Source organism: Diabrotica virgifera, chromosome 10 (assembly GCF_917563875.1).
Source record: "Diabrotica virgifera virgifera chromosome 10, PGI_DIABVI_V3a".
NCBI lineage: Eukaryota > Metazoa > Arthropoda > Insecta > Coleoptera > Chrysomelidae > Diabrotica > Diabrotica virgifera.
Genome location: NC_065452.1, coordinates 128468063 through 128495302, shown reverse-complemented (window position 1 = coordinate 128495302; position 27240 = coordinate 128468063). Strand labels below are relative to the sequence as shown.

At 35.1% G+C, this 27240-nt stretch overlaps 1 protein-coding gene across 2 annotated transcripts in view; it reads left to right on the top strand.

Annotated features, from left to right (window-relative positions):
- The window catches only part of LOC114342588 (uncharacterized), a 142422-nt gene extending 117913 nt beyond the window's left edge, over nucleotides 1-24509 (top strand). Inside the window, exons 6-7 of one of the 2 annotated variants that reach the window (XR_007701182.1) lie at nucleotides 1254-2746; nucleotides 15535-24509. Coding sequence is in view for 1 of the 2 variants with exons in the window: in XM_050663642.1 (XP_050519599.1) it covers nucleotides 1254-2673 (1420 nt within the window). In the remaining variant the exon portion in view is untranslated. Of the gene's footprint in view, nucleotides 1-1253; nucleotides 4435-15534 lie in introns of those variants that run through there. The other variant, XM_050663642.1, reaches the window with a different exon arrangement.
- Nucleotides 24510-27240: the final 2731 nt, after the last annotated feature.

Sequence of the window (27240 nt, the reverse complement as noted above, 5' to 3'; positions counted from 1 at the left end):
AAAATCTGCTTTTTAATTTCAGTGCTCTTAAAACTATCAATATATTTAATTTCAAAATTAAAGTCATTAAATTTTCATACAGAAGTAAAAAACTTCGTTTGTATAATGGTATAAAAAAGTTTTATTAAAAAACATTAAAAGTCATCCAAAAGGATTTGCAAAACGTTTTCAATCTGGATCAGATCATCAGATTGAAAACGTTTTGCAAATCCTTTTGGATGACTTTTAATGTTTTTTAATAAAACTTTTTTATACCATTATACAAACGAAGTTTTTTACTTCGGTATGATTTTTTAATTATGGTATACAGCCAGTTACAGGGATTTTCCCATGGATTTCATTAAATTTTCTTCACAAAAAAATTAAAGCAAACTGATAAACTCAGATTTTGTAGTCTTTTCAAATTTACAAACGAATTTTGAAAATTTCAATACACAGGGTGTTGTTTTAAGATCACTTTATGATTTTTTGTTAATCCGGACCTGAATTTTTCTAGTGATTAATAATTGGGTCGTTCCAATGTGGTAAATAAGTATTGATTAATTTTAAAATGAGTATTTATTCAATAGCTTTAATAATTTATAATTAAAAGTTAATAATACCTGCTTTTTAATGTCAGAGTTCTTAAAAAATTCAATATAATTTCAAAATTAAAGTCATAAAATTGTCTGGCCGAAAAATTGAAGCGAACGATTAGACTTAGTTTTTGTGTTCTTTTCAAATATGCAAACAGATTTTCAGAATTTCAATATACAGGGTGTTGTTTTAAGGTCACAATTACTTTATAATTGTTTGTTAATCCGGACCTGGATTTTTCTTGTGATTAGTATATCGGTCGTTTGGGTTTTGGATGAGACACATGTGTACCAAATATCAAAAAAATATACACGGTGGTTCCAAAGTTATGGCTTAGGAAAGAAATTGGCAAAATCGATAAAACACCCTGTAACTCGGTTATAAAAGTCGGTAGTGAAAAAATGTAGTATAACTAGAACCGCCTCGGTGACCTCTATTCACAATTAAAGTATTTCCGTTTCCGTATGAAACACCCTGTATAATCAAAGAACGTAAAAAATGAAAAAAATTAATTGAATATACCTATTTTAAGGGACCTCCTTTGTGTTAAAATGTAGATCCTGAATACAGCTTAAATTTGATCATATCTCATCAAATATATTCATCTTCTGGTCTAGCGGTACTTTTTTGGTATCAGTATGTTTCATTGTAAATAACATTTGTTGCTTTCGTACTAGGAAACTTCGTAGATTTCTCAGTCCAGCGCTTAGTAGAAAGCAGTCTTTATCGACTTCATCCAGTTCTTCCTTGAGTGCCACTAGTATCCAGCTGGAAGTGCCAAGACCTAAATCAGTAAGTGACGAAGATTGTACTCTCAATGAGATGATGGGTAAATATGATGAAAGCTATGTTTATGAGAAGGAGACTGACATATTAAGTGACAGCGATCCAACTGATTGTGAGACTGACATAGATACAGGACAGGATGGGGGTGATGAAGATGAGCCTTTCGAAACAGAGTTAGATTTTATAGACAATGGCTCATTCTTGGACTTTGAAGCGAACAGAGCAGACCTAAATACGGGGCACTGTTCTTATTATACCTACGATGTTCAGAGAAAGAGGTCCTCCAGACGAAGGACACAACGTAGGAATACTAAATCGAGTGAAAAGAAAAGGAAGTCTTGCTCGAATAAAAAGAAGCAATCCAAACAAGTTGATAGAGAAAAACGTATTAATCCTTACATAGATGGCTCTAAAAGTGCTGGAGCTACCCCTGTTTCCGTCCGTCGTGCCAATTGTAGGCCAATTTCCAAGTTGGCATTAGATGATTGTTTGAGAAAACGGTCTAATTCAGTCGGTTTCTCCAATGACCCCATTAACAATATAGATAAAAGGGATAAAGAAGCCGACCTAAAGTATAGAGAACTTATTAGTGAAGCCGAACATATTCTACGCGCTATGAAGACAAATGGCCTATCGCCAAGAAGAGTACCAGGTCCTGCTAATAAAAGGGTGGAACTTTTAAGAATAGCTGAATGTGCAAAACCTGAAGTTTTTGTTAAGAACAGACCACCTGAAGATACTGTCATTAGCAACCCGTTTTGTTCGAAAATTCCGTCCAATAGTGGCTATAGTTGTCCACGATTTAGCCCTAAGAAGAATCATATCACTAAATTTATAATCAGTAACTCTCCGGTACTGGCAAGAAAGGAATGGGAAATGCAAGCTCAGATATACAAATCTCCAATGTCTTGTAGGAAATTGCCGGAAGATCCTCACACTCCTCAACATGTGTCTTTAAAAGACAGGCATAGTGAGGCTGTTAGAAGTCCAAAATATAGAAAAAAGCTGACCAAGAGGGTTCCAGATTCTAGCTCGGACTCAGATGAAGATTTAAGAAGAAGCTTCTTAAGAGTTGGCAGTTGCCCTCAAAGTGAACCAGTAAGAAGGAAAGTATATAACCAAAATGGAGGAAAGACAGTAGCTTTTAATTTATCTAACGAAGGATCGACAAGGCAAGAATGCACCAGCAGTAGCGATAACTTAAGACAACAAGTTCTTTTGAACACTATTGTTAATTTGAAAAAGAATTTAGAAGATCATTCGGCTTCACTAAAACAAGTTTATAGAAGTTCCAATAACATTTACTCATAAGATTGAGAAAGGCACTGTGCAATCATATATTTTATACTCATATTCCCGATAAGAAGCCGATAATATAATGAAGGTAATTTTACTATAGTTTAATATTGGTGTGATACCAAACAGTAGGGGCCTACTTTAGAAATATAGTTCAGACACATATTATATTGCATAAAGTTTAGGTAATATAGTCTGAGTCCCAAAAATAACACAAATAAAATCTAAAGCAATAAATAATACGAATTTATTCATTGGTGTAAATCGAGTATACCTACTAAAACGCTCAGTAGATTTTTATCATTTATGTATCCATATTGACAGGGAACCTATATTGTAATGAATTTAATACTTAATTTATTTAGTTTTTATTTTAATTTAATTACTCTTATTTTTAATTTATTTATACTCAACTAAAACATAATTTATAAAATACATTTATTAATTTCCATTTTTATAAATTGTTCTTCATTTTTCCTACTGTTTCGTCGAATAATACTTTGTCATCTCCAAGTCTGCATATCTTTGCATTTATCATTTGTATTCTATTCCATCCTATACAGTAATTCTTTAAGGTTTTCTTACATTATTTCAGTTCTCTTACTTCGCCAAGATTTAATAAATAGTTAAAGTTCGATATCTGCCTTTTATTTGTAAAATTTTATATTTGTTATTGTGCCCATAGCTCCGGTTAAAATATTCGTCTAGTTCTTCAAGTTCTGCTCCTATAGGAGATTGAATAGTTCAATTGAACTGCATCCAAACCATTCACTGAGATTGTGTAGCCACGGGATTTTAGTTCTTCCTATGCCTCTTCTGCCTCTGTTTTTGCCCTGAATTATATTCCTTAATAGTTCGTATACATCTAATAATGTGCCCCAAATATTCCAACTTCCTGATTTTTTATGTCGCCTTGTTAATGGATTCATATCTTATCGCTAATATCCCGGTGGCGCGAAATTTCACGAGCACTAACATGTTGATTATGGGTACCTTCCAGCAGCACATTAAATTCATTTTCCACGGTAATAACACGTTGGGTTTTTAATGTCTTTCATAAACTACTGAACCCGCACGGGTAAAACGATCTACTAATCTTTCCCACGTCATATTCTCGAGGTTTCTACGTGCACGATATCTCTTTTGGCAAATTAGCTATGCTAATAACAATTTTTCACGCATTCAGAGTATTCAAATCATATCTGTTAATTACTCAATAGAAAACTTTAGTTTTAAAAGTTTTTAAAGCAATTTCTTAGCTGATAAGCTAAGAATTATTATTATTTAAGATTGAGATATCTACGAGTAGACCGAGCTGTATCGTTGCCCCCGCTAGCGAAATTATTCCGATTCGATTTTTTTGCAAAAACTTACTCAAAAGGAGGTCCTTATAACATATCCACAAGGTGCCGGGCGGTGCTGTGATCGAAAAATTATTTAAACAATTTCTCGAACAATACTTTACCAGATAATTTGGGTCATTATGAGCAAACAGGTCTCTTGTCATTTTTCTCTAAAATTGATTGTTGTCGAATTATATGCGATTAGAAATTTGAAAAATGCGAAAATGGCCATTTTCAAGGCTTAATAGCTCTATTAAAAATTATTATTATGAGATTCAAAAAGTAGCCAAATCAAGTTTAAACCCCTTCTTCAAGGTCCTGAAGAGAGTTTTGTCATTATTTTATTACAAAGCTGCTATTTTTAATTATTAACAATTAGCGCTATATAGTCCAACTGTATCGTCGCCCCGTTAGCGAAACTATTTCAATTAGATTTTTTTGCACAAACTTACTCAAAAAGTGGTCCTTATAACACATCCACAGGGTGCCGGGCGGTGCCGTGGTCAAAAAATTGTTTAAACAATTTTTTTTAAACACATTCACAAAAATAATTTTTTCATTGCGAACGATTTTTTTTAGATAATTTGGGTTATTCTGAGCAAAAAAGGTCTCTTGTGATTTTTCTCTAAAATTGATTGTTGATGAGTTATATGGCCATTTTCGCATTTTTCAAATTTTAAATCGCGTATAACTCGACAACAATCAATTTTAGAGAAAAATCACAAGATACCTTTTTTGCTCAGAATGACCCAAGTTATCTAAAAAAAATTGTTCGAAATAAAAAAATTATTTTTGTGAATTTGTTTAAAAAAAATTGTTTAAACAATTTTTCGACCACGGCACCGCCCGGCACCCTGTGGATATGTTATAAGGACCTCTTGTTGAGTAAGTTTGTGCAAAAAAATCGAATCGGAATAATTTCGCTAGCGAGGGCGACGATACAGCCCGATCTAGAGAGACATATTCTATTATACTATCCCCTATTGATATTTTTACGTTCAAGTAAAATATATCTTTTTTTTTGTCATGATTATCTGTTTTTTCAGTGTGCCTCCAGTAAGTTGTCGTTCCATTGTTGTCGTGGTCTTCTCACTGATCGTCTTCCTATTTGGAAACTGTCTCACAGTGTTTACTACTCTATTTGTTGTCATTTGGCTTATGTGGTCGTTCCATTCAACTCTGCTCTTTGTTACCCAGTTATTAATGCTCTCCACCTTGTATCTCCGTCGTATATCTGTACTTATAGCTCTGTCCTATAGAGTCTTACTATCGATTTTTCAAAGGATTTTCATCTCTGCTCTATATATCTATCAGTCTTTTTGACCTCTTTGTGTCAAGTCGAGTTTCTGTCGCGTGTGTCATTATTGGCGTTTTATAAAACGTCTGTTTTGTAAATTCTGCGTTTCTTTTCTGAGGCTAAGGCTCTTCTGAAAAGAGGATGAAAAACTAAATTTAGTGGTGTACTTTTTCAGCATTCGGAATTTTCGGCAAAATGATTTTTCGGATAAAATTTTGAATTTTAATTCTGAAAATATGTGAATTGCGAGAGCTCGAAGTAAAAAAAATTAAATGTGACTTAATTTTAATTATTACCATTATTTAATCTAAATTGTTAAAATGTTAACATTTTAGTTTTTTATGGTGACAAATAATTCATAACAAATATTCACTTTTAATTAATGAATAAATAATAAAAAGTCCACAAAAAATGCATAACTTTAATCAACCAGGAAACTATCTTAAAATTAAAAAACAGAAAAAAATTGCTGAAAAATAACTTTTGGATATCTAAATTGCAAAGTTTATAACGAGGAAATAAATAGTAGGGAAGAACTTCTTGACCGGATTTGAGACGCCTTCCAAGAAATGAAGAATAATCCTGACGAGATTAGGAAGTCAGTCAGACAAATAACAAAAAGAGCAAGACTTTGTCTTCAACAAGGTGGTGGCCATTTTGAACAATTATTATAGTTTTAATAAGTTATTTTTTGGAAAAATGTTTCTGTTTCTTGGACAATGTATTTTTTGGGGACTCTTTATAATTTATTCATTATTAATTAAAGGTTAATATTTGTTATGAATTATTTGTAGCCATAATAAAAAAAGACTGAAATGTTAATATTTTACCAATTTAGATTAAATAATGATATTAATTAAAATTAAGTCACATTTTAATTTTTTTACTTCGAGCTCTCGCAATTCACATAATTTCAGAATTCAAATTCGCAATTTTACCAGAAAAATCATTTTGCAGAAAATTCAAAGTAAACCACTAAATTTAGTTTTTCAACCTTTTTTAAATGCAAAATCTATTAAAAAAATTAATGTACAGTGTGTTTAACAAGTTGTAAGTCATATTTCAATTTTTTTAATACTTCGAGCTCTCGAAATTCGCATATATTCAGAATTCAAATTCAAAATTTGGCCAGAAAAATCATTTTCCCGAAAATTCAAAGTATACCACTAAATTTAGTTTTTCATCGTCTTTTCAAAAATCAAAATCCATTAAAAAAAATTAATGTACAGGGTGTTGTTTTTGGGTCGGAACATTTTTCAAATATTTTTTAATCCGGACCTGGATTTTTTACAATTTTAAATAAATTAGTTAATTTTACACCTTAAAGAATATTTGCGTTCCAAATATAAAATAAATATACAGTGTGGTTAAAAAGTTATGAACCAAATAAAAAAATGGTAAAATAGATAAAACACTCAGTATATTTGTTACTAATGAAGTAAGACCCATTAAGTAGGTATTTTTGAGACCGCCTAAGTGTCCTCTTTCTACAGTTAACGTATGTTACTTTCCCAATGAAACACCGTGTATCAACCTAAATAAATAAACAATATTTGTCTAGCGTCTGCCCTTCTTTATTCCTATGAAAAATAACTTTTAGATGATTATATGAAATAATAAATGATTACACAGTAGGCATACAATAAACGAAAGAAATATTAAACAAAATATGGGGCTCATGACTAAAACTGAAAGACTGAAATTTAAAATACTAAACCACTGGTTTGCTTAAAATAATTTAAGATAGGTATTTCTAAAGAAGACTACTATATCACCTACTATGGTAGTGTTTTAGGTAAATGTTTATTTAGTAGACCTAAAAGGTTAAAGCATTTTTGAGAACAGTTCATAATTGCAGATACTATTGCCTAGATTAGATTAGAGTAGATTAGATTAGGTTGTTTAGGTCTTCTGTGCATCACCGATATTTCTAGAGTATAGAAAAATTATACAATACCGTTTTTCACAAAAGCCTTACTTTGAGCGTTAATGATCATTCACAGATCAGTTATAAGAAGACTGCCATCAGTGGGAATAGATTTTAAATCCAATATAAATATTTTACTTAAATAGAAAATTTTAAGATAAGTTGATTTGTATTGCGATCATAAATTGTTATTGTTCACAAATTCGAATGAAAACAACAAAACACCGGAATACACCACAAAGATAAAAAAAGTAGAAAGCTTATAGGATGATTCCACAGGATACCTATTCCAAAAAAGAATAACAAGAAAGAAGCAGAAACATATCGATGCCTCAGAAGTCAATCAGACGGATCTTTTTAAAATTGAAAGATGAAAATTGAGCCTTATAACAGTAATTATTGTTCACTAATTGAATTGTATTTATTAACAAAATAGGTATATATTTTTTTATACAACATATTGCTACTGAACTGGGCAACAAAAATGGGACAACAAGCCTTAAAAGCCATTTAATTTAATAAGCTGGGATTACCAAAGATGATCATGACGAACAAAAACAAAATTTATGTAATTTAATGTTTTGTAATTTGATAACTTGTATGAAGAAAAATTTGGAAGGACACCGTAAGAAAGGCTGAGAAAAATAAATGACATGGGGGAACAATTAAGAGAGATTTCAAGAGAAGAACTGGTAGAAGCGATACGAAAATTAAAAGTAGGTAAAGCTCCAGGGGAGGATGAAATTGCACCAGAAATGATCAAATACTTAAGAGAGAAAGGGAAAGACTGGCTGTGGACAATATGCAAAGATGCATGGAAGGAGAAAAGGATCCCAAAATATTGTCAAAGCAATTCAATACTACCAATATATAAGAAGGGCGAGGAAATTCTTTGTCACTGACATATGAAAATAATTAAAAATTATTTTGGTCAGTTCTTAAATCTCCAAAAAATGTATGATATAAACCTACTTCTTCTCTTCTTCCATTGATTGGATGCACCCAATGTAGGCGATTACGTCTCTGTCTTTATTTACGATGATAAATCTGGCGATAAATTAACCATAAAGCCAAAATTTTGCTCGATTCATTCTACGCCTTGTGCTCTCTACGACAATAAGATGAATACTGTCGTAAAGTGTGAAAGTCCGATGAGCACGACCGTTTGTCGTGACGACAAAAATCGTAAAGTATGAAAGCTGCGTAAGTCAATAAGTGTTTAAAATGAGATACTAAGATGTTTCTGACAATAGTTGCAGAAATATAAGTAGTTATTAAAAACAAATAAACTGTCTTTATTTATCATAATATGGGTAACATATTCATAAATACAAACAAGGAAATAATAATATTATTATATATAATAATAAGTGTTATATCTCATAAGTCATTTTTAGGGAGAATGTGACTTACACCGTTTGACTTCTGAAGCATCCATATATATCACAGAAAGTGATGGAGTCGAAGAAAGCTGGGCAAAAATTAAGTCTAATATCTTTGTCTCAAACAAGGAAGTTCTTGGTGAAAGATATATAAATAAAAATAAATCGTTTCCAAGGCGAAGAACTCCATGGTTTTGTACAGAAGGGAAGGAAAAATGCAAAGAAAAGAAAAAGTCTACCTGAAATGCATGTCAAGACATCAAGACACAAGAGGCATACGATAATTACAAGACAATAAGAAACGGAATACATGCACTTGTAAGAAGAATACATATAAGAAGAATTCAGCAAACCATTGGCACTGATATTCGTAGACTACGAGAAAGCATTCGATACCATAAGCCAGCAGAAAATGTTAAAATCATTGACAGAATGCCGAATCTATTATAACAGATATGACAGAATGCCATCGCTATACTAACATGATCAAATATATCTACCAAAAGGCAGTGGCTAGCGTAAGACTATCTGAACAACAAACAAATAAATTCTGTATACAGCGAGGCGTACGGCAAGGAGATACCATCTCAACAAAGCTATTCACAACCCTTTTAGAATACACTTTTAAGATGGCAGAACTGAACGAATATGATATCAACATAAATGGAGAGAAGCTCAGTCATTTGAGATTCGCAGATGACATCGTTCTTATAGTCGGTCGTATGGATGATACAATAATAATGTTGAACAAGTTATATCACGCTTCCTTAGAGGTCGGACTAAATATTAACATCAACAAGACGCAAATAATGACTAATCTGTCATAATCCCAAACGAAGAAATACGTCGTAGAACAAAAACGACAGACGCTGTCGAAAAAATCGCGTCGCTAAAGTGGAATTGGGCAGGACATGTCTCCAGATTGTCAAACAACCGATAGACAAAACGTATTGTCGAGTGGACGCTACGAGAAGAAGCATTACGGAGCAGAGGACGCCCACCAACCAGATGGGCCGACGATCTGAAGCATGTTATCGGTAACTGGATGCAAGCCGCTCAAAACAGAGACAGATGGAAAGAGCTGAGGGAGACCTATGTCCAGCAGTGGACGCGTACGGGTTGATGATGGTGATGATGATGATGATGATGTAAGAAGAATCACGGGGAACGTTTTTCGAAAGAAATGGAACATGATTTTGATGGTCTGCAACAGGAAATATTGCGCTTTAAGTATAAGAGGGCAAAGAACATAGGTAAAGGAACTAATAGAACCAAAACCCATGGATTAACTATTTTAAAAAGCTCTACTTATACAGAGGAAGAACAAATGACGATAGAACCGAAAACATCAGAAATTACCACAAATGAAGAAGTTACTATAAATACACAGCAAAAAACATGGCTCTGGTATAAATACACTGCAACTATAAATACACATGGCTCTTCAAAAAAAGGAGATAAAAAACAGCAAGAAAACTTAGAGGTATAATCTCGTTAAATACTACCCCAAAATTTACAACTAAAATTTTACAAGGACTAATGAATCAGAGGATAAGTTTAGCAGATGAACAACAGGGTTTTCATACTGGAAGATTGTGTACATATGCAATATTCGTCATAAAGCAAATTACTGAGAAATCGCTAGAGCATAATAGACCAGCAGAGGCGGCTCTAGCCCATGTAGCGCCCGTATGCAGTCAATGCCATGGCGCCCTTTAGTAGACGCGCAGTCAAAATGGAATAGTCGAATAGGTACCTACCTTTTTTCCTCATTTTGAAAGAGGGAGGGTCTGGAATCTTCATATCAGACATAGGAAGACATCTCAGTCCAGAACGCCGCCTGACTGACCTTAGTGCAGGATTCATTCTTCGTAGCCCCAGCGATAGTTCCCGAGGTACTTTAAAACGCCCTCTCGTCGCCGAGGCTATGCCAAATGCCTACCTGCCAAACTAGACCCTCCTCTGTCATCCAGCGCTCCGAAAGAGAAATGGCTGCTGCAAGGTCGACATCACTTCCGAAGCACTTTACCTTCATTACACTGTCACAAAATTTACACCTGTCTCTCTTTCCATTCTGTTCCTTTCTACTATCCATCTGTTGCACTCTAGCATTGTATGTGTAACAGTGTCCTGGTGTCTGCAGTATAGGCATTCATCAGTGTCAGCCTTTCCGAACCTTGAGAGGTAGGCTCTAAAACACCCGTGTCCTGTGAGCACCTGCGTTAGGAAATAATCCAGGCGCCTGTGATTACAGTCCACCCAATATTTTAGGTTCGGGAGCAGCATCTTTGTCCACTGTGCCACATGCTCCATTTTGTTCAATTCTTCTTGCCATCTTTCAATTGTCCTTTCTTTTTCCTGTCTTCTCTCGGTCATAGTGAGCTCTAGGTCTCTTCTGTCATATAGTTCTTTTCTTTTCACTACCAACACATGCAGCGGAACACATCCAGTGATGGCCCACAAGGCCGCGGCAGACACAATCCTGTATCGCATGCCACTCGCAGCAGATTTGTTCTGTCCACTCGTGTCATGAGCCCCCTGTAGGACTGTATCTCTACCGCCTCATTCCAGACTGGTTCCGCGTAGAGGACGATCGACTGCATAACACCGTGCAAGGCCCTCTTCCTTTCGGATTTGGGTCCCCCAATGTTGGGCATCTCCCTTTCCAACGCAGCCTCACTGTTTGGAACCTTCTGGGTCACCACACGCACGTTCTCCCCCCACTTTCCGATCTGGTCCAATGTCACTACTAGGTATTTTACGTGTTTCTTGGATATTAGATACGCCCCTGCACATTGTAGTTCCACACTTTGCCTGTTTCTTTTCCCTGTCAGAATGATGGCTTCGGTCTTCTCTGCTGCGAGTTTCAGTCCGTGCTGTATCATCCATTTCTTCACAACGCCGCCTACGTTCCGTACCCGGTATTTAAGATCTGGCTCGTCCCCCTCCACTACCAGCGAGGTCTTCCACGAATGCAAAGGAAGTCGTACCCTCTCCATATTCACAGCTCATGATCCCGTCATATGCCAGGTTTCATAGCGTCGGACCCAAGACAGATCCTTTCTCCACCATAATTCTTCTCTTAGAAAGATAGTCCGTTACCACGTTTATCAGATATCCAGGACATTCTCTCTCCTCCATTACCTTTTCATTACCTCGTTCCATTGCAGCGTATTGAATGCATTCCTAACATCGAACAACAACAGGGCCACCCAACGGTGTTCATCCCCTCTATTGCGCAAAGTGTCGAATACACTCACCGTGCTTTTCCCTTTACAAAAACCAAATTGCCTCTGGAATAAGCCTCCCGACCTCTCAATCTTGCCATTGATACGTCCCCGCAACATTCTTTCATCGCGCATAAGCGCCATAACAGACGGCGACTGTGGCCAGCCACTCTGTTGATCCACAATCAATGTGTTGTTGTGGGTTCTTATGTGGAGTGGACGTTGCATCACAGACGAGCGACTGTGGCCGGCCACAGTCGCTCGCATAATAACCCACGGTAAATTACTTTTGTGGATCCACAGAGTGGCCGGCCACAGTCGCCCTTCTTTTATGGCACTAAGTGCCAATGTAATTTTTCATTAATCGTTTTAAAGCATATTTTATGTTGAAACAAAGTAAATGACCCGCTCTTTGGCGCTCGGCGTCCGTGTGCACGGCACACCCTGCACAACAGGTAAAGCCGCCTCTGCAGACCAGCATTTTTTCTGTGTCTGATCTACTTGAAGAAAGCATTTGACAGAGTAAGACTCAAAGATGTAATCCATCTTCTGTATATAGAGAAGTTCCCCTAAATATCGTAAAAACAACAAAATGGAAGTCACAATAGATGTACAACTTACAGAGCCTATAGCCATAGGCAACGGAATAAGATATCAGGACCCATTGAGCCCTACTCTCTTCAATTTAATGTTCATATAGAGCCATGGGGAACTGGATTAGGATGCGTGTACTAGGGAAATGAAGAAATCTAGTTTTGTGTTGTATAACAAAAACTGAAAGATATCGCGAAAGTAAAAACTTATACCTAAACGACCTCTGAAAGTAAAAACTTTATGAACTGTTCTCTTCAAACATTATGACTATGGTTTTCCTTCGTTAACGTTTGTAGGAAGTTTTTTATTAGTAGATGGAAATAAAACATTTACCCCTAGTAGCATACTTATTACTCTAGTGTTAGAAACATTAGTTACAGCATTAGTTTTTGGCTCACATTTAACTAATTCTAGGTACAGTGTTAGTATGTTTCTGTTTTCAGTGTATTGTTATTTGTTGTTACTAAAATATTGCAGTTAGCAAGTAAAAAGCCTTGTTGAAGTTTTTCTGCAATAAAATATTGTATGTGGGCCACAATTAGCAGTAGTCGACAGATAGTAATTCTTATATAGTTTGATCACTAATATATAATATATTACAAGCAAAAAGGACATTCATGGGAAATATTGTATTAGCTGTCAATTTTTTTAGCAGAAATATATTTTTTTAGGTATATATTAATATAGAAGTATTTTATCTAAGCTTAATTTTTTAATACACTGTACAAATGTATGCACAACTCTACTTCTTCCCGTAGCTTCGTTTTCGAACATTCTATGTCTTCAATTTTTTTATCTCAAGCCATCTCTATCGTTCCAGGTATCTTCTTACACGATCTCTTCATCAACCTGATTTCCATTCTACAGTTTGTTTAATCTGGCATTCTTGTACATGGTCAAACCAGATTAATAATTTCTCTTTAATTTACCAGTAAAATAAATCTACCATGGTACGAACGTCAATAAAAGTTGAGACCATTACCAAGAAATCAGATGTAGGATAGAGAAAGCAAGATCTGCATTTCAAAAAATGGCTAAGCTATTCAAATGTCAAGATTTATCAGTACCTATAAAATCAGGTTACTACGATGTTATATATCTCCTGTAATGTTGTATGGAGTTGAGTCGTGGACTCTCACAGACGCCACCTTCAAGGAAATCGAGGCTTTCATAATGTGGCTTTATCGTCGAATTCTGAAGATATCTTATATCAACCACGTTACTAATCAGGACATCTTCTTAAGAATACAAAACGAAAAAGAGCTGTTAACCACAATAAAAGCAGCCAGAATCGAACACCTCGGTCACATAATGAGAAACATCGAGAGATATGGACTGCTGCAACTAATCTTACAGGGAACAGTAGAAGGAAAATGAGAACCAGGAAGGAAAAGAATTTCATGGCTGAAAAATATACGTAGGTACGCGGTTCAACACAACACCCACAACTTTTTTCAGAGCAGCAATATGTAAAGTACACGTTGTCATGATAGTCGTCAACATCCGAAATATGAAAAGGGAAGAACATTCCGTGTTTGATTTTCAGGATTTCCCTTAATTTTCTTAGTTTTTTTATATTATTTTCTTTAATAGACTTCTTTAAACTTTTGAGCTATATGTAATTATGCTTTTTTACCCTGGTGTTATATTTCTTTGTTTATATTTTTTCCCATAGTACTCTGTTCAATAATGCTATTACTTTTCTTCCTTGAATTTTTGTCTCTCTAATGACAACATTTAGTGTTAATAAGCTTAATTGATCTTTGGGATATAGTGGTTGTATGTATTCTGATCTATGAAAAAAAGATAAGAAGTGGGTATAAACCTCAAACGAGTCTATGTAAAGTGAAAGTCCCTTGCCTGGGAGTAGAAATATATGCCGACGAATCAGAAGATGGAGAAATACGGAAGAGAATAACTCAGGCAAATAGAGCATATTTTGCCCTCTCCCATATATTTCGGTCTAAAAGTGTTCACCGGAATACAAAGATGAGAATGTATAAAACTTTAATTCGACCAATAACATGCTACGGCAGTGAAGCCTGGGTCCTGAAAGAAACATCCAAAAACAAACTCGACACATTCGAAAGGAAAGTACTGAAGAGAATACTAGATACTAGGACCTATGAGGGAACACGGAATCTTTAGAAGTCGATACAATAACGAACTTTATCAACTTTATAAGGAAGCACCCCTGTCAGACTTCATTAGAATACAAAGATTGCAATGGGCCGGACATGTGATAAGAATGGGAGAGGATAGGCTACCAAAAACAGCACTGAATGCTAGAATGCAGGGAAAGAGACCGGTTGGAAAGCCAAGAAAGCGATGGGAAGACACAGTAAACAGCGACGCACAAGCCCTTTTAGGAGTCCGTGTATGGAGAAGAGCAGCCACAGACAAGCAAGGGTGGAGGCAAAAAATAAAGGAGGCCAAGGCTCAATTTGGACTTTAGTGCTGTAGAAGAAGGAGATGTATTCTGATTGGTGTGTTCTAGGAGTCCTGTTTAGGTGTCTTTTGTCGCCTCTTTAGGACGTGTTTTTTCGTTGTGAGTGGTGGCACTGGTTGGTTGTTGGTCTGGGTAGTGTTTTGGTGGTAGTTTGTTGATGTTCTGCGGAGGAGGGCATCTTCAGAGAGGATTCAGAGGAGAAAGGGGCTGATGAACGATTCTTTTCAGTATTATTGTGTTATATTAATGTTAATTAGTGATTGAATTCGTGTTAAATGAATGAGTGTTAGTGCAAAGCTCGAAGTTAGTTCTGTAATTTTTATCGAATTTGATTATCTTTAAGTTATTGCCTCTTCTCTTGTTTTCGGGTTTAGTACTCCAGCCAACACCACCCATATCACTCTATTAGCTCGATGGAAGACTAGCGACCCCACATAGGAAATTAAATTATCTATTGAAGATTGATATTCAACACAGAGTAGACTTGTAAATGTTTTTAAATATGGCAACTAATTAACATTCCAATAAAATTTTAAGTTTTTGATCGAAAGAGTTCCTAATAACACTATTAATTAAGTCATCTGATATTTTCTATGAATGTCTTGTATCAATATATTTCAATGAATCCCCACTATTGTATATGTATGAATTTTTTAGCGTGGATTATAATGAATGCTGTTATCTACATACAGAAACCTGTGCTTACCAGTACCTACATTTATATTAAGGTTATTTTTGAGAAAGTTTCAGGATGCATCCTAATGTCGGTTACATGACATCTCGTAATGCGACAGTTCTTAACCCGACAAATGGTGACGGACACTTCGTAACGCCATAAGTTCGTAATGGACAATTCGTAACGCCATAAGTTCGTAACGGACAATTCGTAACGGCAACATTTGAGTTTTTTAGCAAATTTAGTATTACTGAATTTATACCGAAACGCGTTTTGCGTATATTCCTATATTAAAAGTAATGGTACTTTTTTTAAGACCACATCTTTTTAAATATATTTCACACATAATTGCGTATATTCTTATTTGTATAACTAAATAATTTTTTAAAAGTTTTTACCTTGAATTATGACTTTAAAGTAGTAAAACTAGGCCGTCCGCACTCGAGTTGACGCTCGATGTAGTCGACTCGATTCCAGTCGCGTAGATCTCTCCCCGTCACTCAAGTTTCTTCGTTGTGGCGTTGAGCTCCAGAGGCGGGGCGTTTAAGATTGCATATCTCCTCATCTAGTACGACTCTCGTTCCTTGCGATCGGTAGCGCACGAGAAAATTCGAGTTAGACGCTCGTTTCCAGTCATTATTTTATTTGTTTCCTTCGTTTTTTGTTGATTTTTGTGCTAAACTAAATCATAGTTTTTTTTTAAAGATCGGTGAATGTTATGTTTGTTGATTGTAGTACTATTAGCTTTGTGGCAATATATTGTTTGTAATATAAAATTTTGAAAACATTGAAATTCTGTTTCTAGGTGTTTGTTATCAAATTAGTTGGGGAAGTAGAAAAATACCCTCAATTGTATAATGCTCATTTTATACAAAATATACGAAACATGTAACACTACCGTAATTTTGACAGATCGAAATAGTCGTTTTGGTTGATATATAAAAAATGCATTCTTCCTGGGTGGAAGATGTGAGCAAACTGAATCGACTAGTGTGCGGAGAGCAATCGCTTGTGGCGCAGGGTTCGTACAAGACGAGCAAGACGCGCGAACTTCGAGACGTGTCTTCGATCGACCCATGTGCGGACGGCCTAAGTCTGAATAGTAATGAAACATATAAAAACGGTTTTAATAATACTGTATTTATTATCAAAATTAATACAATTTACATTACTAGATTATATTTATTTTAAGACATAACTTTAAATATTTTCCCCAAGAAATATGAAATGTGTTAAAATGTTTATTCTGATGCTAGTTGTTAAAATTGATAAACGAAATTTCAACTGTAACTGTAATAAAAGTTAGATTCCACGTTAACAAAAATAAACAGAATAATTCAATTTTGACTTTACAAATTATAGCATTTGTTACGGTATGGCGTTACGAATTTTCCGTTACGATTTGTGGCGTTACGAACTGTGGCGTTACGAGATGTCTTGTCAAGCCTAATGTCGCTGCTTTTTATAACGCCTTTACTTATAAAGTAAAATATTCAGGGTAACAAAACTACAAATCGAATAAAGAACGTAACTTATTAAGCAACTTTGCTTTTTTGATCAGTAGACTACGAGATACAAAAACAAAGAATTCAACTAAAATATCTTTTAATATTACTTTCATCTTTCAAATAAAACTGACATATTTCAGAGGAGTATGCTAAACAAAATGGGGATGCAGAACAGCTTTATAACAGCCTATACGAGTATGGGCTTATACATATATATGTATTTCCCATTTTTTAAAAAAACTGGTTTTTAGGGGTTTTTGAGGATGTTCCCCATTTTATATACTTCAAAATAGATCACATCAAGACATTTTATAGGTAATATATAATTTGAAGTAATTAATTTCTTTAGTTCATCATATATCATACATCTCCAAGTGGAGCAAAGGGCACCTTGCGGTGTTTCAAGTAGCATGAGGAATGATGGTGAGGTTGCTAGTCCCACGCATCATCTGTTGAGTTCCGTCCAATTTTGTTTACTAGTTTTCTCCATTCTCTTCTGTTTTTTGCTATCTTTTTTGCATCGTTCCATGTTAAATTATTTTCTTTGAGTTCTTTCTCTATTGTTCTTTTCCACGTATAAGATGGTCTACCCATTCTTCTTTTGCCTTGAGCATGGTAATGTAGAGCTTGTCTAGCAATATTTGTTGCTGGTTTTCGTAAGGTGTGTCCTATCCACTTCCATTTCCGTTTTTTTATTGTATGTTCTATCCTTTCTTCATTTGTTATTCTCCACAATTCGTCATTAGTAATTTTGTTTGGCCAAAATATTCTCAGTATAATACGTAGGCACCTGTTAATGAAGGATTTTATTTTCTGAAAGAATTTTTTATGGTGTTTCCATGTTTCTGCTCCATATAACAGGAAAGACTTTACATTAGTTTCAAATAATCGTAACTTTGTTCTTCTGCTGATGTTTGTCGAGGCCCATATCTTGCGCAAAGAGTTGAAAGCGTTTTGTGCGAAGCTTATTCTTTGTGTTATGTCCTTTTCTGTGCCTCCTGTTGTGTTTAGCAGACTGCCCAAATAACAGAAATCGTTTACTTCTTCTATTTGTTTCCCTTCCAAATATATATTGTTTCCGTTCGATTCCCCATTTGATAGTATTTTCGTTTTTTTCGGATTTATTTTTAAGCCGGTTGTTTTTGCTATGCTGTTCAATCTGGTGATTTTGTTTTGCATGTGTTGTCTGTTTGATGTTATGAGACATATGTCGTCAGCGAACTCTAGATCCTCTAGTTTTGTAAATGGTGACCATTGTATACCTGTTTTTTTATCTTCAGTTTGTTTCATTATCCAATCTATGACTATTATAAACAATGTCGGTGACAAGACACAGCCCTGTCTTACTCCTTTTTTGATGCTTATTTGTTGGAATAGTTCCCCTTCATGTTCAACTCTGCCAAAACATTCGTCGTAGAAAAGCTTTATTACTCTTATATATTTGTCTGGTATTCCATAGAGTTTTAATATCCTCCACATCATATTACGATTTATTGAATCAAACGCTTTTTCGAAGTCTACAAAGTTGATATAAACTTCCTGATTCATTTCTGCTGATTGTTCCAGGATGATTATTAGGGTATTTATATGGTCAATACAGGAACTGTTCGGTCTGAATCCTATTTGGTTAATTCTTAATTTTTCATTTATGGGATCTTTAATTCTCTCCAATATTATTCTGGCCATTATTTTGGTAGCTACAGTGAGAAGAGTGATTGGTTTCCAGTTTTCGCATAGTGTGAGATTTCCTTTCTTTGGTAGCTTTATTATAACTCCTTCACCCCAATCTTTTGGTATCTTTTCCTCGATCCAAATTTTTTTAAATAGTAAGTAGTACATATCCACTGAGAAGTTTAAGTGTGATTTTATCAATTCTGCGGGAATTCCATCAACACCACCCGCTTTGTCGTTTTTAAAAGGTTTATAGCATACCTTATTTCGTCCTTCGTAAATTCGTCGTTTCTTATGATTAATGTTTCGTTTCTCTCAGTTTCTTCCATCTCTATTTGTGATTCAATTCCTTCTTCATAGAGTTCTGCGAAGAATTGTGTCCATCTTTGGGCAATTTCTTTTTGACTTGTGAGTGTTTCTCCTTCTTTCCCCATTAGTTTCGTTCTTTGCTGGCTCTTGCCCCCTTTAATTTGTTTGGTTATTGCGTAAAGTGTCCTTGTGTCATGCATTATCGCTGCTTCCTCTGCTTTTTCTGCCATTTGTTCCATATACAGCCTTTTATCTGTTCTGGCTTGTTTTTTAACTTCTTTATTTTTTTCTGTGTATTTTTCCTGCATTTCTTTTTGTTTTATCGGGTTTGTTGTTTTGATCAATTCAGTTTTGATTGCTCTTCTTTCCTTGATTTTTGTTTTAGTGTCCAGCGTTATCCATGGTCGATCAGCTTTCTCCTTGCACCCTAATATCTCTTTCCCTGCCTCCATGTACGCGTTTTTATATATTTCCCATATACCTTCAATGCTAGATTTTCCTACTTGTTTCAAGTTCCCCACATGCTTCTCCAACGTTTCTTAATTTATTTGTATTGAATTTTCTATGTTTTTTGTTTGATTTATAATTTGCCTTGAGGCTAATTTTTATTTTTGCTCTCACTAATTCGTGGTCTGATGCACAGTCGGCTCCTCTCATTGCTCTCACATCTTGTAAGGAATTTTTCCACTTCTTTTCAATGAGAATGTGGTCAATTTGGTTTTTAAATTTTCCTCCTGGTGACGTCCATGTTGTTTTATGGATATCTTTATGTTGGAATAATGTTCCCCCAATCATCATATCGTTTGTCGAGCAAAGTTCTATTAATCTCGTGCCATTGTCATTCCTTTCTCCCATGCCATGAATCCCCATTACATGTTCATTTCCATTATTATTAGATCCTACTTTGGCGTTCCAATCCCCCAAAACGATTTTTATATCCCGTTTATATGTTTTTTGTATTTTTGCTAGCAACATATACATCTGGTCGTAGAACTCTTCCTTTGTTTCATCTTCTTGTTGATTTGTTGGAGCATACACATTAATTATTATTAAGTTTCTGCTTTGAAATCTTCCCCATATAATTCTCTCAGAGACATTCTCCCACTCCACCAATGCTTGGGCCGATGCTTTATTTAACATTAATGCCACCCCTTTTTCTTTGTCTGAGTTTATATCTTTGCCAGAATAGATGACAGTAGTTCCACACTGTAATTGGATTCGTCCTGACCCATTCCATCTAGTTTCACTGATCCCTAGTATGCTTATGTTGTATCTACCCATTTCTGTTGCTATCTGATGTGCTTTACTTATTTCCGCCATTGTTCGTACATTCCATCAACCTATAAATATGTTTTCCCTTGTATCAATTTCTCCTTCTATTGATTTCCAAGTTTTGTTTCTATTTCTTTTTTTCTTGCTATTTACCCTATTTCTCCCCACCTTGTCTGTTTGCAAAACCATACTCATATCCATTTCGCGCGATGTTGTCTCCGTATGTTGTTAATTCCGTTAGTTAAACACCTTTAAACCCACTAAATACCAGATTTTTCAAAGTTTATAAGGGTTTTTGCGGGGTTAATCACATTTTTTGAAAATTAATATAACCTGAATCAAGGCGTCTCCAATTCAAATTCCAAAAATATGAAAAATAATAGTTTCAGATCTCAAAGAAGCAAATACAACCAGGTTTCAATGGTTATTTGGGGGTTTTACTGGATTTACCCAACTTTTTTTTACGTTTCATTAAATAGCGTTTTCAAAAATATAGTATGCGGCAAAATAAACATTGCTGAAATGAATATTGAGATGTTAACGATTATTTATATATTTAGTATACATGATATAGCCTTGCAAACATTATTCACGACGACGTTCCCCATAAAACATGTTAAAAATGCACGAAAAAATCTTTAATTCTAGCCCGCAATTCCGGAATGTCAACCGGTCGATCGGTCTACCTCTTTCAGCTTTCCCCATAATAATATATAGATACGCATCAGGTCGCGTTAGGTCTGGTGAGTGGCGATATCCCAGAATGATCGAGCAGTATTCGAAGAGACTCCTGAGAACTTTCTTGAAGCACCTAATGTTAACACGACATTCATATACGTCATAACGACGTTCGTAAACCACTCGGTGCGTGTCGGCGCATGAAATATATAAATTGAAGGCATATGCATTTGAGTACTGTTTATTTTGCCGCATACCGTATTATAAAATAACAGTAGACGATGTATTTCCCATAGAAGCTAGATATTTCTTGAAACATGCGAAAACCCCTGTTTTCTTTGAAATGCTCGGTTTAATAGTGTTTAAAGGTGATAAAAGAGGAAAAATTCAGCAAAAACTTTCAAAAAACATTTGAAAACCGTGTTTTTCGTATAAGATGAGATTGCATATTATTTTTCTATAGCTGCAAAATACATCATCTCATGTTTTCCAAGAACATACTTTGAAAGGTGCCATTTATTGGCGCCTAACGGCCAAAAATTAGAATAATCCAACAAAAACACCGAAAAATACTTGAAAATCGTGTTTTTCGTATGTTTTAAAAAATATCTAGCTTCCCGGAATATGAGAATTAATCCTCTCATGATATTTTATAAGATTTTTAAAAACATGTTTTTTAATGATGTAAGAAAAGTAAAAAAGTTGGGTAAACCCAGTAAAAACCACAGGATAACCCTTGAAAAACTGATTTTTTTGCATAAACAATGATCCGATAAACAATGTATCGATCTAAAAAGAATATGAATAACGGCAAAAACTCACAAAAATCTTTAAAAACCTTGAAAAACATGGTTTTTTGGGAGTTTATAGACGTTTAGTCCAATTTTTGAATATCCTAAAGGAATCCATTACTTCATATTATATAATCATAAAAAAACATTGATTAATTTGACATATTTTGAACTCTATAAAATATGAAAAATCCCCAAAACACTTAAAAAGCCCAGTTTTTCGGTTTTTTGAACGTGGCGTACCTTACGGAAAATCTGGACAATTCAGAGATATATTTTCTATAAAATATATTTTTCCTCATTTTCCCTCCCCGTAGATCCGCCACTGGCCAGAGGGCATCTCTAACATCTGTTTTATCCGGAATGTGCGTCGTCGTGAATAATGTTTGCAAGGCTATATCATGTATACTAGATAATATGTATATAAATCATCATAAACATTTTAATATTCATTTCAGTACTGTTTAGTATGTATTCAGTACAGTATTGTACTTGTGTCAGTTCGGTAGTAAATTCTCTCTATTCAGCCCTCTGTTCAAGATTTTATGTATCATATGGAATCATGTCTCTCATATAAATTTAATTAGTTAGTTTGGTATTCATCCAGGATTTTTTCTAAGAAAAAAGCGACCATATTCTTGCAGACTGTTCTATAAAATCTTATATTGGTACTACCCACAGGGAAATAAAAGCAGCGCATTGCTGATCAGCTAGCTAGGAATAGGAAGGCAGTAGGCCTAAGACTCTTAGGACTTGATCTTTTTTCTGGTCAACTACAACAATCTCGGAAATTGCCAAATGTCACTCCCACACGCAAACCGTGAAAAGTTGGGAAGAAGGACCAGGATGTAGACTTGCCAAGGTAACACTAAGGAACCTTGGGAAGCCAGCATCAGAAAAGTACTTGAGAATGACCAGGAAAAGCCTACGCTTGACAGTTGATTTTTTAACTGGCCATTGTCAACTAAGCGAACACCTCCACACACTGGAGCTAGTAGACACACCTCTGTACAGAAAGTGTGAACGAGTTAACGAAACTGTTGAGCTTGTCCTATGTGAATGTCCGGAGTTATTGGCAATACAAGAGTATGCGTTCGGCGAGCATTAGTCTACACCTGCCGATATAGGGGAGATGCACCCTGGTGATTTGCCCCCTTCCTGGAAATGACAGGATGGACAATGAGCTAAGGACAGCCTGAGAATATGCACAATGGGTCAATACGACCAAAGATATGGAATACGACCTCTATGGATCCCAGAAAAAGGTGTGGAAGATGATAAGGAGACAAAAATCAGAAATGAATGAATTTGTACGGATAGATAACATTACGGAGACACAATGGACTGAGCATTTCACGAAATTATATGGAGGAGGAGAAGAAGAGAACAGAGAAATAAACATTAATGAAACAGTGCTTTTGACAGGGTGAGGCGAAATGATATCTTAAATTTATTACAAGCTGAACAAATAGACCACCAGATAATAAGGCTAATTAATGAAATTAACAAGAACAACCAGAGTTATAATGTCAACAGGAGAAACAGAACGCATAGAACTGAAAGGAGGAATCCGCCAAGGAGTCTCGCTCAGTCCATTGTTATTCAATATGGTGATGAATCAAATAATTCACGAATTAAGAAAACGACATGGATACCACATGGGAGTGCATAAAATCACGATACTATGCTATGCCGATGATGCAGTACTAATTGCTGATAAAGAGGAAGACCTACACCACACTTTCAATATCACAGCAAATAAACTTAATATGAGAATATCAGTAAAAAAAACTAAATGTATAGTGTTAGAAATAAGCTACTATAGTGTAAGCGACAGAATTGAGATTATGCAGGAGATGAAAAAAACATATTGACAAGCTATTTATGAACATACGGATACCAACATTGTGGTACGAAAAACTCAGGGAAGGCAAAATGTTTTTAGCCAGATTGAAAGATGTTCGTATTGGTCTTTGGATATACAATAATATTGCATTAAAACCTCACTTTGACCCAATATGTCGCTTACAACATTGTTGTAGCCCACCATTCAATTGTGGCCTAAGTGCTGTGAGACTTGACTCGCCCTTCCTACTCTACAGAGATACAGATACCCACAAGTTCCTGTTTAGCACTCCTTTTTAGGTTTGGCACTAAATATTGAGCAATTAAGAAAATAGTGATATTGAAAGATGTTTTAAATAGTTTTTAAGATGTTAAATTAAAATGTCTACTGATAGTATATGCCTAAATATAAATAAGATAATGTTGACTAACCCATCTTTTGTACATCTATTCTTCCACGAATATTATTTATATAAGTCTCTACGAATTCTTCCATAAAACTGTCCAGAAAATGACATTTTAAATGTCAATAAAACGTTAAGTTGTCTAAGTATCTTTCCAGTCTTCCCAACGAAATATTTTTTTGAAAGATTTTAAGGACAATAAATAAATTTTCACTTTCATAACGTTTTGTTAGAAAATTTCAGCTGAAGTTAAAGCGTTGAGATATAAAACCCTGTAAGTAATGTATATTAAACTGGCCTATTTTTGATGAAATAAAGATGAAAAGAGTGTAAATTAATCAAGCATTAAATATTTTCTGAAAAACATCAGGACAGCACACTGAGCTTACTAATTCATGTTGTGATCTACATAGATATTTCATTGTTAAATTTTTACATTGTTTACTCCGTAAGTACAATAAACTGATATACATAACTATTCGTTGTTTTATTTAAGTTCATTTGTATTGTTACGACTGACAACCGAATGGCAGTTGTATTTGAAATCACCCATACATCAAAAATGTCATCATGACACTTCTGATTTAAGGGTGAATTCAAATACAGCTGTCAACCGGTTGTAGGTCGTAACATTGCCCCCTTCTTTAGACTGGCGACCCTGCCAGTCCTTTGTCTCCTCGTTACGGGGCCAACCGATGTAAATTTAATGGACAAATTAACAATTATAGGAGTAAATGCAGTGAATGATGATGCATTTTTCAGTGTTAAAGACGATTTCTTCGAGAAACTACCCTCAGGCTTACTAAAGTCGGCAGATCTCGGGAAATCATAATCTAGGGAGACTTAAACAATAGGACAAATAGAAAACACCGCAATACAGTCATAGGTGAATTTGGTGGTAACAGTCATAAGTGACCTGGGACGGCCTACTGATCTTCTACCGTCTGGTTTCTCAAAACATACTGTTTTTAACACTATGTCTTCCTCTGATCTTACCACATGGCCTGCCAATCTTATACGGTTAGTCTTTATATGTCTGACGATGCTTTTAGTACCATACAAAATTACCAATTCAGCATTACGACGCCTTCTCCACAATCCTGTCAATTCATCTCTTTGATGCCGAAATACGATTTTCAGAACCTTCCTTTCAAATACTAGCAGACTTCCATATGTAACAACTGGGCGAATAATTGACAATCTTAATTTAGATTTTTTTTAGCAGCTTAGATCTTAATAATGATGATAGGTATAATGCTCTATTCACCTTAGCTATCCTTGCTGAGACCTCTTTTTCTATGTGGTTGTCGTCTGTGATTACCGCCCCAGATATTTAAAAACTCTTTTACCACTTCGAAGTTGTGGTCATTAATAGTTATGTTCTGCCTAACTCTTGGTCTTGGATTTTTGGTTACGACCATGTATTTCGTCTTCTCTTTATTTACTCGAAGGCCCAGACTACTTGTTTCTTCCTTGAGTTCCGAAAAAACCTCTCTTGCGTCTCTTGTAGAGTGAGCGACTGCATCTAGATCATCAACAAAGGCTAACAATAGCTTTGATCCTCGATTCGCAAATCAGCTCAGATGATATTTTACTTTTACGAAACAGGAAAACTCAAAGAATTAATAAGAAAAATTAAAAGATATAATGCAGAAATAATAGCTTTACAAGAGACAAAACAATTGGAGACAGAAATAATAGAAATAGGAGACGTGGTATTTTTTAAAAGCGGGGGAGAAACCAGAAGGTTAGGAACAGGTTTTATAATACAGCAGAAATGGAAGGAAAGAGTAATGGCATTCTAACCAATATCAGGTAGATTATGCACAATAAGATTAAAAGTGGACAAACGAAACATAAGTATAATAAATGTACACGCACCGATTGAAGACGCCACAGAAGAAGAAAAAGATGAATTCTACGAGCAATTGGAAAGAGAATATGATAAAGTACCAAGGTTTGACATCAAAATAATAATGGGAGACAGCAACGCCAAAGTCGGAAGAGAGAATATATTATGAGCACATAATAGGGAAATATAGTAAGTATGAGGTGACAAACGATAATGGCCAAGGAATAATAGGCTTTGCAACAGAAAGGCAAATGGTGATAAGAAGCACACAATTACGCCGAAAAGATATATATAAAGGAACGTGGATTTCCCCTGATAAAAAAACAGTAAATCAGATAGACCATATTTTAGTAGAGAAGAAATATTCAAACAATGTAATAAATGTACAGAGCATGAGAGGAGCGGACTGTAACTCGGACCACTACTTGGTGAGAGCAGAATACAAAATCGAGCATAACATAAAAAAAAATAAAACAAAACAAGAAATTGGAAAACAATTCAAGCTATTAAAAGATAATAAAAAAAGATAAAAAGATATCACAGGAGAAGTATGAACAGGGAATAACCAACAGACTAATCAGGGAACAAGAAACGTCAAACCCAGACAAACAATGGGAAAATATAAAAGAAGCAATATTGAACACAAGTAAAGTAACCCTAGCGAAAACCAAAAGAAAACCCAAAACAAAAGATTGGTATGATGAAGAATGTCAAGAAGTAGCAGAAGCAATAAGAAAGGTAAGACTCAAAAATCGCACAAATGACGAAGATAGCAATAGAGAAGAATACAGAGAATTGAGAAAAGTTATGAAAAGAAAATATACAAGCAAAAAGAGAAAAAACAACGAGAAAAAACAGAAAGAAATATAAGAAAAATTTCAAAAAAAAAGAAATAAGATCGTTCTACCAGGAAGCAAAAAAAATGGAAAGAGGATATCAGAAAAACAACCCATATATGAGAGATGATAAAGGGATGTTGCTAAATGAGCCGGAAAAAATAATGGGAAAGTGGCAAAACTATCACAGAACTGCTAAATAAGAGCGAAGTACAAAAGGAAACAAACCATGAAATTGAAGATGATCAGATAGCAATTAGTCATGCCATGGAGTTGGGGTGTTTACATTGTAAAATGGCATGCACCCTACCCTCCGTGCTATGGCATGCTGGACGAGCCATACAGCCTGTAGTCAACACCACGAAGTATGAGCGGGAACAAAAAGTGTATTAATACTCATACGCTTATGAAACGCACCTGGCGGATCATAAGGGCCTTCACATTTTACTCTTTTTCAACTAGTCTTGAGTGAAATGTCTTTAATCTTTCCTATCGGCCTCTCTTGGCTACCTCTTCTTCTT